The 13,260-nt window shown below is 41.9% G+C and overlaps 1 protein-coding gene across 4 annotated transcripts in view; it reads left to right on the top strand.

Annotated features, from left to right (window-relative positions):
* Nucleotides 1–13,260, top strand: part of SPATA20 (spermatogenesis associated 20) — a 108,792-nt gene that overhangs the window by 19,534 nt on the left and 75,998 nt on the right. For all 4 annotated transcript variants that reach the window (XM_078872905.1, XM_078872904.1, XM_078872903.1 and 1 more), the window contains exons 2-3: nt 1,188–1,328; nt 2,780–2,844. In XM_078872905.1, the coding sequence (XP_078729031.1) occupies nt 1,216–1,328; nt 2,780–2,844 (178 nt within the window). In that variant the 5' untranslated portion in view covers nt 1,188–1,215. The remainder of the gene's footprint in view (nt 1–1,187; nt 1,329–2,779; nt 2,845–13,260) is intronic.

Here is a 13,260-nt window from a genome sequence, read left to right as displayed (position 1 = left end):
CTATTCGAGTGCCATTGAGGTCTCGACAAGCTTCAGCTACTACGAGAGGGTGAACCTTTAGTAAAGTTAAAACGAAGGCCAAACAAACCGAAATGCAATCGAAGTACAGTCAAATATAATACAGTACATGAATATTTTGCATTGCTGTGAATGGTGATCACAAGATTGTAATTCATTGTTGCGTGTGTTTCAGTCTTAACTGTGTTTAGAGTTTATGTTGTTGGGTACATGCCCTTCTGTGATGCTATTTTTTTATTGCTGTCACGTGTTTTTTTCTTCAAATAGAATGAGTGAAGGGAAAGCGAAAGGGCAACTTTTTAGTGTGACTTGGTTCATTTGATCTGATAAGAAAAGTAATCTTCCAATGTTACTTGCATCTTTAGTAAAGCATCATTTTATATCACTAAAAGAGTAGTACATCGGGTTCTTTTGATAGTGTAATGACAGGGTGCCACCTGTCAGCCTGAAGGGGTAATTGCGGTTATGGGCATGTTACATAATGTCTATTTATGAGGGGGGCGTATCTAGGGTAAAGGTGAAAGGCGGAGTCAGTTGGGAAGCTCCGGGAACCTGCTCGAAGGTTCTGGAAGGGGGCGTGGCCAGAGGCGGGGCTTGGCCACGCCGGGGTGTATTTCAGGGGGACCAAACCAGAGATTCGGTGCTGTTGCGGATCCTGGGTCCTGGCTGTGTCGCTGCTAGCCGTCATCCCTCTTCATCGTCTGGCCACTTGGTCGATCTTCTGCAAGGCTCTCATCGTCGCTGCGCTAATCAGACAGCTGTGTAGTTGGACGCCGACGATGGGGTTGTGTGGAAGGGTCAGCTATGTGTAGCTATGTAGAACGTTACATAGATGTATCGCCCAGGATTGTGCTTAAAGTGTGAGAATATATAAGAAGCCCTCTACACGAAGTCTTGGAAGTCGCTCACTACAATAGCAAGCATTTACTGGATGGATGGCAGCAAGACATTCTCATGGAAAATCATCTGGGAACCTTTGAAATAAGAACTCTGCAATAGCAATTGAATTGCCAACGTGATGAGTATTGCATTTTCCAAGCACGTTTGCGGCTGGCATTTTCTGCTTCGGTAGACTGCAGTGCCCAGCAGCACACTTTGTCACATGCGCTCTTTTTTATTCTGTCTCAATACCTTTGCCCAATGAGCTGGCGATGCCGTGTGGCCCACAGGAATCCGCGCCCAAGCCTTCTGAGGGGCATGGCAACGGGCGGCGCGCACACCTCCGCAGGCTCCCCCCCGCGGCACAGCAATCGGCTGGCGCTGGAGAAGTCTCCGTACTTGCAGCAGCACGCGCACAACCCCGTCGACTGGTGAGGTCATCGTCAGCACCGATCTATTTCTTATTTTACACGGCTTCAAGAAGATTCGTACTGCACCGCACTGCAGTTTTTTTCTTTCTATTTTTGATGAAGAGCCATTTACAAAGCACTAGCGATCGGGGAAAGGGGTGCAATTATTCGGCAGATGATAGACCGAGGCCAGGTGCCCATGGGTAGGGGGAGGGAAGGGCGATTGGGCTTACTGCCCTGCTCACGTAGGGGTAACGCTCAGGAACGTGGTGATTTTAGAGAAGAAGGAGCGAGAAGGGGGGTGGGGGGGTAGATGCGCTGTAGTTCTTTAAATGCTTCCTGGGCAAACAAAGGTAATAATAAAATGTATCATTAGATATGATTGATCCACTGCTGGCTGAAAGCCTCCCCAAGCCATTTTCATTCCTCACAATCTCATGATGCAGAAATCCTTGGAGCTCGTACCCACGAGTTGATTTAATCACTCCAACTTCACAGTCGACTTCGTTTTGATGGTTTTGAATTTTGACTTCCACTCCATCGTAGTTCTCGACCATCAACCATCATCCCTTCTCGTGACGTTTCCTGCCCAAGCCCATATAAAGCCCACTTACTTTTCTTTAACAATGTGATACCTTCTGTACCATTGCTTTTGGAGCACTATACCAATGATTTGGCGCAATCTGTTTACCCTAATTTTATTGCTTTGTACAGCACTTTTTAAATCTTATTCAATGAAATGCACAATGTAAAAATGTATTAGAATTATTTAATATGCATATGTTTTCTGATGCATGCGTTTTCTGTCTCTGCATGTAATTCAAAGTGCACACCTCTACATGCGTCTTTGTGCACTTTTCAGTTTTTGTTTAATTTTGTCTATCATTGTCTATCTCAGATCTGCGTGTCATCACAGGCCAACTAAGCATGCTTGGATTTGCTGATAGATGCACATAGATCGATTTACAGAAAGATCTCTCTATACAGTTTGTACGTGTTGGACCTTATAATTGCCATTGATGTCATCGTTCATGCTGCTAGATTATACCAAGAGATTGGTGAGTCAACATTTAGCAGTGGCCTCGCAGCGCGGAAGACTCATAATTAACACGTACACAGCGCACCACGTGCATGTGTCGTCTGGCCCTCGATCTCTCTGTAAGACACGAATACACAAATCGGTATCTTCGTAAAACACACAATTTAACACATGCATGGATGGCTAAATGTTCAATCAGCATCCATCTATCTGAAATGTATGTCCCACCAGACAAAAACGTTGTCAGAAATGGATGCTTTTAAATAATAAATATGCCAATAAATCATTTTGACAGAGGTGTTCGCTTTTGAGGAAAGATTCTTAAATGCCTAATCATCACACTTGTATTCGTGCTTGCATGTGTGTTGTTAAGTGCCTTTAGTTACTTATATTAATAAACAATGAAGCATTCATTGTGTTCGCTGTCCATCAGGTATCCCTGGGGAGAGGAAGCCTTTGAAAAGGCACGCACAGAAGACAAGCCCATATTCCTTTCGGGTAAGCAGCGGTTAACCCCCGTCACGTTTGGCTGTGTGTTTTATTTCTGAAACTGCTGCCCTTGGCACAAAAGAGGGCCTTTTTGCACTCACACGTCACAGTTTGGGAATGAGCCTCAGGGCATTATGGGAATGACCCAGTACCTCGAAATTATTGTTTTTTCACGGGTCTTTCCATTTCAGTGATGAGGAAATATAATAAAGGACTCATGCGTTAATATCTTTAAATGAAGTATTGCACCAATTTATTTTACAAGATCTGTGTGAATGGCCATCGGGTACAATAATTGGCAGCTCAAACTTGCCTTACCACATACTTTATTGCATAGCTCAGTTTAATAGTGATGGGAGAGATGGTCTATCCAGATATTTTATCTAAAACTTGATGGATTTAGACTGGTAATGTTTTTTTAGCTGCGTCTCAGTCAGCGATAGAATGGCTTTATGTGACTTGATGGTTGTGTGGGCAACGTGCTTGTCACGAAGTCAATTTATAAGGATGCCATCATTCAATTGTGTTAACTGTCTGATACATTCTGTGGAGCCTTGCTGAAGTTGGTTTTGTGATGTTAAAAACTGAAACGTTGGCATTCCATGGAAACTAAAGATCTAAATGGTAGATATTCATCATAAAGGTTTTTGGGTTGGATTTCGTAATTATAAATTTGTCAAAACCCTCCACCACCAGACACAGCCAATCAGGAAGGGATTTGTCATATAAACAAAACGCACCAATTAGTTACTACTTTAGCCCACCGGTGTGTTGGAGTATGACGTTTCGCTGGTAATTACATCCAGCATCATCGGGCGATTTGCCAAAGTCGAGTTCCTTTCGGGCTTTGCCACTTTGGCAAATCGCTCGATGATGCTGGATGTAATTACCAGCGAAACTTCGTACTACTCAAATTGTAAATATTGTGGATTTACTCTCCAAAACACCAGTGGGCTGAAGTAGTAACTAATTGGCGTGTTTTGTTTACGTGACAAATCCTTTAATTATTGGCTGTGTTGAGTGGTGAATACTTACGCGATCTAACCCAAAAACCTTTATTATGAATAATATTGTTCGTGAAAGCCCACGTGTTAAACTAAATGGTAGATAATTTTGTATGAAAAGAAAAGCAGGTAAAGGTGCAGTCCTGCAACTGCTTGCTCATGCCACTGCTGGTGGAATGGCCTGTATTAGATGGAGCCCCAGGGAGCCCGTTAATTGAGTTGGCCCAATTATTTTTGTTGCCAAATTAGAAAATTACCCACAGCAGCTCATATTCAATTCAAACACTTTATAAAAGATGTAATGCCTTGTTGGGTCTGTCTGGAAGATTTTATGTAAATTAAAGTTTGGTCATCTCTTGCTCAACTTGTTTGGGACCTAAAACCTAAAAAACTCCTCAGCTACAAAGTTTATTGCTTATATATACCGTGTTGGTCACCCAGTATATGAGCTCTAGAAAAGATGACATTCCAAAACATCCTTGAGTGGAAAAATGTGTGACTTATCAATTTGCAATATGGATATGAGTCACATTGTTCAAGCCAGGCACTTACAGTGAGGGAAAAAAGTATTTGATCCCCTGCTGATTTTGTACGTTTGCCCACTGACAAATAAATTATCAGTCTTTAATTTTAATGGTAGGTTTATTTGAACAGTGAGAGACAGAATAACAACAACAACATACAGAAAAACGCATGTCAAAAATGTTATAAATTGATTTGCATTTCAATGAGGGAAATAAGTATTTGACCCCTCTGCGAAGCATGACTTAGTACTTGGTGGCAAAACCCTTGTTGGCAATCACAGAGGTCAGACGTTTCTTGTAGTTGGCCACCAGGTTTGCACACATCTCAAGAGGGATTTTGTCCCACTCCTCTTTGCAGATCTTCTCCAAGTCACGTTTGGCAACTCGAACCTTCAGCACCCTCCACAGATTTTCTATGGGATTAAGGTCTGGAGACTGGCTAGGCCACTCCAGGACCTTAATGTGCTTCTTCTTGAGCCACTCCTTTGTTGCCTTGGCCGAGTGTTTTGGGTCATTGTCATGGTGGAGAGTTTGGAATCTGATTGATTGCTTCTGTGAACAGGTGTCTTTTATACAGTTAACAAGCTGAGATTAGGAGCACTCCTTTTAAGAGTGTGCTCCTAATCTCAGCTGGTTACCTGTATAAAAGACACCTGGAAGCCAAGAATCTTTCTGATTGAGAGGGGGTCAAATACTTATTTCCCTCATTAAAATGCAAATCAATTTATAACATATTTGACATGCGTTTTTCTCGATTTTTGTTGTTGTTATTCTGTCTCTCACTGTTCAAATAAACCTACCATTAAAATTATAGATTGATCATTTCTTTGTCAGTGGGCAAACGTACAAAATCAGCAGGGGATCAAATACTTTTTTCCCTCACTGTATAATGAGCTCTGAAATTTAACTTGTTGCGCGTGATGAAACCAGGATATTATACCAGAGTATTCAATGGCATTCTGGTCAATTTTGATTTGAAGCTTTCGTGACTGCAGGAATCCATACTCTTTGGTTCATTCGGTAAAGTCACGTAGGTAGAAAAATAAAATAAAACAAAAAATAATATATCACGACGTTTCGATCGCAAACGTTTCGATCGCAAACGTCGTGATATATAATTTTTGTTTTATTTTCTTTTTATACCTACGTGACTTTACCGAAAGAACCAAAGACTAGGCATTCTGGTCGTCAATCGCATGTAAAACATATTACCCATTTATACAACTTCAAATGTATCTGCAAATATGTACTTGAGTGTTTATGGTAACTGACAGATTAGATGCACGAGTGATGTTAGCTTTCAACATATTGTATAACCTGTAATTTAAATAAGATGTATATGTGTCTCACAGTTAATAGCATTGCACACAAAGGATAATGCCTTTCTGGGAAAGTTGTTCATTGGTGCAAACAAAAATTGAAATTTTTGGCAAAGAACGTGCGCATGATATGAATGCTACTATTTATACAAATCCTGTGTGTATGCACTGTATATTTTTGTTAACTGTACTTCCCACGTTGATATTATCAGCTAGGAATAACTAAATAACCTTTGACACACAGTGAAGAATCTGTCTTTACCTGTCAGTTCAACTTATGTTATTGTATAAAATGATAGCGCATTCATAAAAGCAACCCTAAAGTTTGCACAGACTTGGATTTTTCAATTTGATTTTTGACAGCAGCTGTAAAAATATGTTACGCATTAATCTTTGAATTTCTGCGCAATCTAAGAAAAAAACTGAAAGTTAAAAAAGTTATTGTGAAGTAATTTAACGTCACTCTTGAGAAGAGGACAAACACATGAAATAAAATAATAATAAAAGTGTAAGATGTACGGCGTGAAATCTTGACTTAAAGCTTTCGTGACTGCAGGAGTTAATTCTTTGCGTCTTTCGGTAAAGTCATGTACAAAAAACTACGACATTTCGGTCGCAATACAAGCAATCATTATCAGGAGAGAAAAAAAGGGGGAAAGCTGCTGAATTAGGCTGTTTTAAAGGTTTGAAATGGGTGTAGCCCAAGGGTCATAAACGAAGTGGGCGGGGCTAGTGATGTTAAAGTGAGAAATTTGCATGTAAAATTGGAGAGCAACCTACACGACGAGGGCGCGGAGGTGGCCATTGTATTTTGAGAGATTAGTGTAATAAGAGTGCCATCTCCTGCATTATTGTGGGGGTTACATTTACATATTGATTCAGTCCACGTATTATCTATATTAGGGATTCTATCTGGGGAAAGGTGAATGGGCGGATCTAGCAGGGAAGCCTCTGGAAAGTTCTCGAAGGTTCCAGGAGGGGCGTGGCCAGAGGCGGGGCTTAGCCTCGGAGAAGGGAATATAAGCAGGGGGTACAGCAACGTTAGAGGTCGGTGTTTGAAGATCGAAGAGGAGCTCCCCGTCGCTGTTATCCCGCCATCTCCACCTGCCACGTGGCGGCTCGACCTCCACCCGCTCAGCTGCTCCATAGCGCGCCGCCAGCCAGGCGGTGCGGTAGCGAGCGGGGTGAGCGCCACGTGGCGTGGGGCAGCACAGCCACGAGAGCGGGTCGACATCCGTGGAGAGAGAGAGCGGCTGTACCGAAGATTTAATAAATAACTTGAAGTTCCTTACTGTGTCGGAGCCACTCATTACAGTGGTGTCAGATAGTGGACTTTTTCTGGCGGTGCTCTACTGAAGACGTGATGTCCAAGCACCATAAAAAGAAGAATCCACCTGCAGTGTCATCCGACGATGACGAGACGGCGACTCAGCTCCTGGCGACCCCGGGTTCCGTGGTCCCGTTTATGGAGCCCACGATAGGTGCCGATGTCTCACCTGCGGCGGACGGCGTGGCGGAGTCTTCACATCAGACTTAATTTGGAGCTTTCGTGACTGCAGGAATTACTCTTTGGTTCTTTCGGTAAAGTCACGTATAAAGATAAAATAATAAATTAAATACTAGCATACATCAGCTTCGCCCTGATGATCCGTGGCGAAGGGTGGAGACGCAGCTGGGCGCTTTGACAACAGCGCTCCTCCACCTCGTCGCTCTCGTCACGCCGATCGCCGCTGGAGGTAGTCCGGTGGCGGACCGTCCGGGGGTGGACGTGCAGAGGACCGGCGACGGTGCCTCGGAGGGTCTCCCCTTGGGAAACACGGCCACCATTCCGGGCAGGGTGGAGACGGCCGCCATTTCACAGTCCCCGCCAACCACGCGTGTCACGGCCACCATTTTGCACACCGCGGAGGAGAGCGGTGCGTCGGCCGCCAGTTCGTCACTGCCGTGCAATACCCCGGCGTGGCCTCAAGGTGGCGGCGGCTCCACGATTTTACATTGACATGCTAATCTCTCACAATACAATGGCCACCTCCGCGCCCTCGTCGTGGAGGTAGCTCTCCGATCTTACATTTACATGCAAATTTCTCACTTTAATATCACTAGCCCCGCCCACTTCATTTATGACCCTTGGGTTACACCCATCTCAAACCTTCAAAACAGACTGCCTCAGCAGCTTTCCCCCTCTTTTTTTCTCCTGATAACGATTGCTTGTGTTGCGATCGAAATGTTGTAGTTTTTCGTAAAACAATATTTTGTTATTTGTGACTTTACCGAAAGACCCAAAGAATATGTACGGCGTCGTTGTTTTTCAGATGTGTATACATTTGGGCAAGTTACATTTCCTGGAAAGACAACTGATGAATAAAACATTTAACAAAATCGTATCCATGAGAGGGAAAACAATCAAAGATCCCAACAGAGGGGAGAGTCGGCTGTCATACCAGAATGCATGTAGGTGTCAAACAGTGACAGCATTAGTTGGAACAGAGGCAAAGTCTTTGTTAAGCGGAGGCTTTCATGTAGCAGTGCTATAAGAGTGTCAGCTGATGATGATGATGACAGAAAGAAGACCTCACTGGCTACTCATCATAAGGCTAAGTCAACCCCGGGGAAATATTTTGTTAAGTACAAATTTAAAGTTGGTTTCAATTAGTGGAAGTGAAAAGTCGATGTATTCTTTACATTGGTTGTCCTATGAAGATACTGCTGGCTACTGTGGTGGAATCACTGGACTGGCAAGCCCGAGGTTGATGGTTCAATTTACCGACTCGAAATCTGAAAAAAATAGTTTTTAAAATGTTTTAATACATAGGCTTTCGCAACCACTATCATCCATAATATAGGTTTATTTGGGTCGGATGTGTAAATATTAATGCGTCGTTAAACCACCACCACCCGACACAGCTAATTAGTAATGTTTGTCACGTAAACAGAACATGCCATTTAGTTACTAGTACAGCACACCGGTATGTTGGAGAGCAAATCCACAACATTTATAATCTCAGTAAGACGTTTCGCCAGTGGTGAAGCTAGTTGTAATTACTGCCAAAACGTCATACTCAGATTGTAAATGTTGTGGATTTGCTCTCCAACACACCGGTGTGCCGTACTAGTAACGAATTGGCATGTTCTGTTTACGTGACAAACCTTACTAATTGGCTGTGTCAGGTGGTGGCGAGTTTAATAACACATATATTTACGCGATCTAACCAAAAAAACCTATATTATGGACTTTTCTAAATATCCGTCCTCTGTCCACCCAGCAGTATAAGTGGGTACATGACAGTTCGTCGATTTCCAGTGTGTGTACCCTCACCGCCTCCGAGACGTCTGACCGACATGAACGAATAGGACAAACACACTCTAGAAGGGCTCTCCAGAGCTCACTTTTGTGGAGGCCCTTTTGCCAGCAGTGACGTAAGCGAGAAATGTGACATTTCTCAGGGGCCACTAACAGAGATGAACATTTCCCCAACACCCGTTTGAATGCTTAGACACTTTGTCTTTTTGACATCGTTGTCTTTAAGTCAAAAGACACATGTGGCTTTTGAGGCCACATGTGTCTTTTGTGAAAGAAAACTTGGGAGAATCCCAGAATAAAGACAGGTGCCACGGTGGCGGGATGTTAAACACCTTACCTGATATACAGGAGGTCGTGGGTTTGATCCCGACCCTGACGCCTGCTGTATATTTGGAGTTTGCATGTTCTCCTTGTGGTTGCATGGATTTTTTTCCAGGTCCTCCGGTTTATTTCCCTAAATTAAGAAACATGCGTTTCGATTATTTGTTTGAAATAAATTTCCACATGATACGCCACTTCATTGGGCTTTAATTTGTAGCCAGAGCGTTTCTGAAAAAAAGCTATATAGATCAGTGGGCCTTACCTGGTAAAATAAACAAATAGTTTAGTTTTAGGTGCAATAGCAAAGGTTTCAAAATTATGGATTATATAACTTTTCAGACAACAACCGGGCATATATGCCATGGAAATATATAGCATAGACAGATTACAGTTGCACAATATAAACATGTAAATGTTTAGACAGAAAAAATACAAATATAACATTAAAAAAATGGAAATGATAAATGATTTTCTTTTTCTAAAACAACAGCGTAGGTGCCAGTGACTTTATTTATTAAGGTGAAGGTTATATCACAACAGAGGAGCTGGTAAATCAATGTAAGACAGTTATGATTTCTTGAAGCTGAGGCTTTGTGTTAAGGAGATATTTGACCCAATGTTATACTTTATTGGGTTGCACAATTGATTCCGTTCAGAATGAGATTTTATCTGAATTTTGTTTAAAATGTTGGACTTACAAGTGAGCATTGGATTCTTGGAATGTGTCCAATCAAGTGATCAGATAAGAAGGAACTTTATATTATTTTTGTTAAAATAAAAACCGTAAAAAAACCAAGTGCGAAGGATTTAGAGTGACATGGGCGGTTTAGTTCAAAACATCTCAAGTCCGTTATTGCCGCTATTATGTCGGGGGAATAGACAACCATTGAATCGAAAAAGTCACGTGGTTTCTGTATCTGCATGGATGGTATGTTCATTTTTTTCAACGTTAAGATTGCGACTCGATTGAATGGAAATGTACTTGGCAGTAAGCGAGGTGCATTATTCAGATTACTTTATATGGTTCTACCCGGTATTATGAGTTAAGGATAGTTTATTATTGCATGCATAAGTTTGTTGGAACCATCAACACGTCGTGTAAACACTTGTCGTTTTTGAATTCCCGTTCACACAAAAATGTTTCCCTATAAGTAATCCCCAACAGATGGGGCCTTAAGCCTCCTATGTTCCTGGCAAGAGGTCTTGAGGCACTGGTATTTGTCTACTCTGGACTCTCATGGCAAAGGACCATTCATTTTCTATCTCGCATTTGAACTTGTCTATGGCTGCTATTTAAATCTCAACCCTGTTCCTTCTTCCCACACTTTCTTTTAAGCCTGAATGCTAAGTGTGTCTGTGTAGTGTTAAGCTGTCTGTCCCCTAAAGCAGGGGGTGGGACACAATCCAAAATGCCCTTTCCAGCCTTGAGAAACCCTCCCTTCAAAAGGCACCGCTCTCTAACAAGGTTACGTGTGCGGGCAATGCTGGCAGTCCATTACTCACGAACGTACAATAACACAGCCACTTTTTGGCTTGAAACTCACCTCCAGGAAAGCAGATTTTTGGCCATGGTGCGGGCAGAAATATAAGACGTGTGGCTTCATTCCAGTCAAATAGAAAATGAGGCATTTGCATGGCAATGCCCCCGAGGATCATATCTCGTCAAGTACGAGATTATTTCAATGAGCACGGTTAACTACGTACAGTGCAAAAGGAGTTCAACATACACACATAATAATTATCGAACTTAAATAAGTGTGATTTTAGTAAAAATTGCGGAGTAATTGGGACATGACCCTGGCTCTGTGCTATTTTTTTTAAATGTTGTTTGCCACTAGACACACACGCTGAGTCTTGCCAACAATTTGCTTCCACATGCAGCTCCAGTCGTGCAAGATTAAGTTTATTCGAGAACCTCTATACCCCTCCCAAAATGTATTTTTATTGCAATACTCGTTTTACTTATGAGCGCAATCTACTTATGTAATCATTTTAGTCTTGTTTTTTTTTCATGATAATTTTTCACATTTTTTTTTTATTAACGTAGAGTAACCATATGGAACTTATTACGAAGGCACCGCATCAGTTTCTTCACATTTCACCAACTGGGAAGTTCCATAAAATTAAGCAACCACACAGTTACAGTTTCAAAATCATCTCAATAATAAACATCGGATGGAATTCTGTACGCACAGTAATTATGTGTAGTTGTAGGAAGTGACTTACTCGTGGACCTCGTCAGTGTTTGACATGTACATGAAACTGAATGCATCATCACCATCTCAGCACGAATGAAAATAAATTTCGTCCAAATACGTTCAAACACCCTGCTATTTTATGAGCTCATCAGGAAATGTTGAAACTTTATATCTGTCTGAATTACAGTCCTAATTGGTTGACAAATTTCACGCCAATTAAAAAAAGCCGCTTTATCATTATACTGATGATTACCCACTTCTTTAAATTGCTTGAAATGTATGGCCAATTTGAGGCTGACTTGTTCTTCTTGTAGGTCATGGATCCCCCTGTGGATAAAGATGCTGCTCAGGCGATGAACCGTAAATGACAACAGGCCATATTTCACACGTGCCAACTTCGACTTTTCGTTATGCATTACACTCATATTATACTGTATGGATCGCTTTACACTGTGGATACATTCTTTCATACACCACTCAAATGGGATGAAAACAAAACAGGAATAAATCCTGGAGCATCATCGGTTTTCCTAAGAAAAACTGTGTGACGAAACAAATTCGAACACATTTTTCTCCCAGAACTCCATTTCAACCCCGTTCATTATAATAATGTGGCCTATGTTGCCTGAACTCAAGCAACACTAAAAGCCTTAAGTGACAGCACATGCTGCGCAGGTGATAATGCTGTACTGTGATACATCGGACGAAGTATGTCAACGTGCAGTTGCGTACGTTTTATTATTTTAAAGCTTTTTTCGCAGCCATTTTCAGCAAATGGTATGTTTGCCAATGCGTAATGTGCTCTAAAAGTGGATATATACCAGCTGTTAAGCTGAAGTTAAATAGTGCGCATTTATTTTGCAACGTTTTTTTGTTGCACTCCCTATATGCGACACAGCATCTCTACTGCAAGTGTACACAAAGCCTCAGTGTACATAAAGCCTGTGGAAGCATGACATGTGCAGTGTGAAGCTATTCAAGTGCAAATAAAACAATATAAGGTGTAAGTTATTTCCCTTCAAAAAGATGGATGAATCAGATTCTCTGATTCAACATCTCCATGCTGTCACATTTGGTTGCCATAGCATCCGCATGACCACATCCAGGCAATAAGATTGCTTGTTGCTTTTGCAACAAATTAAGAAATATTTTGAACAAAGTTGTAGGTTGATTGCAGAGCCAAATTGCTCGCAACGAACAGTGTCTTATGTTATTGTTTCAAGCAACATCATTGTTTTAAATAACAATTGCATTGCACCATTTTTAGGTTTTTGTGTATTACTCTATTGAGGGGCAGAGAAATTGGGAGGGGGTTGGAGAGTCTATGGTCTGACATTGAAAGCAAATCCTGACCTTGATTAAACCTGTATTTTTAACATTTCGCCCTGGCGTGCGATGTCATTAAACAAAGGACTTAATCGCCATATCGGAGTACGTTCTGTCTTGCTTCGCAAGCCACTTGTTCACAACGAATATCAAATTGTCAATATGACATGTATTTCACCAAAAGTAATGCTTTAACAGTGGGAACATTTTGAAGTCGGATTGGTGCATGGACTGGAAATAATGTGGGATGATTAACCAACTCACATCTAATAATTGTGAATGGCAGCCGTGGCAAGTGTACAAACCCACCAGGCTTTCCGGTCACATTAACGAATACATGAATCTCTAGTCAGGAGTTGATAAGTGTCTGGGGCGGGCCATCAACAGCACCGCCGATTGGGAGCACGGAAGGTCCTAACGAAAGAAGGCAAA

The sequence above is a fragment of the Lampetra fluviatilis genome, chromosome 35 (assembly GCF_964198595.1).
Source record: "Lampetra fluviatilis chromosome 35, kcLamFluv1.1, whole genome shotgun sequence".
Taxonomy (NCBI): Eukaryota; Metazoa; Chordata; class Hyperoartia; order Petromyzontiformes; family Petromyzontidae; genus Lampetra; species Lampetra fluviatilis.
The sequence above is the reverse complement of the archived record's forward strand: the minus strand, read 5'-3'. Positions and strand labels throughout refer to the sequence as shown.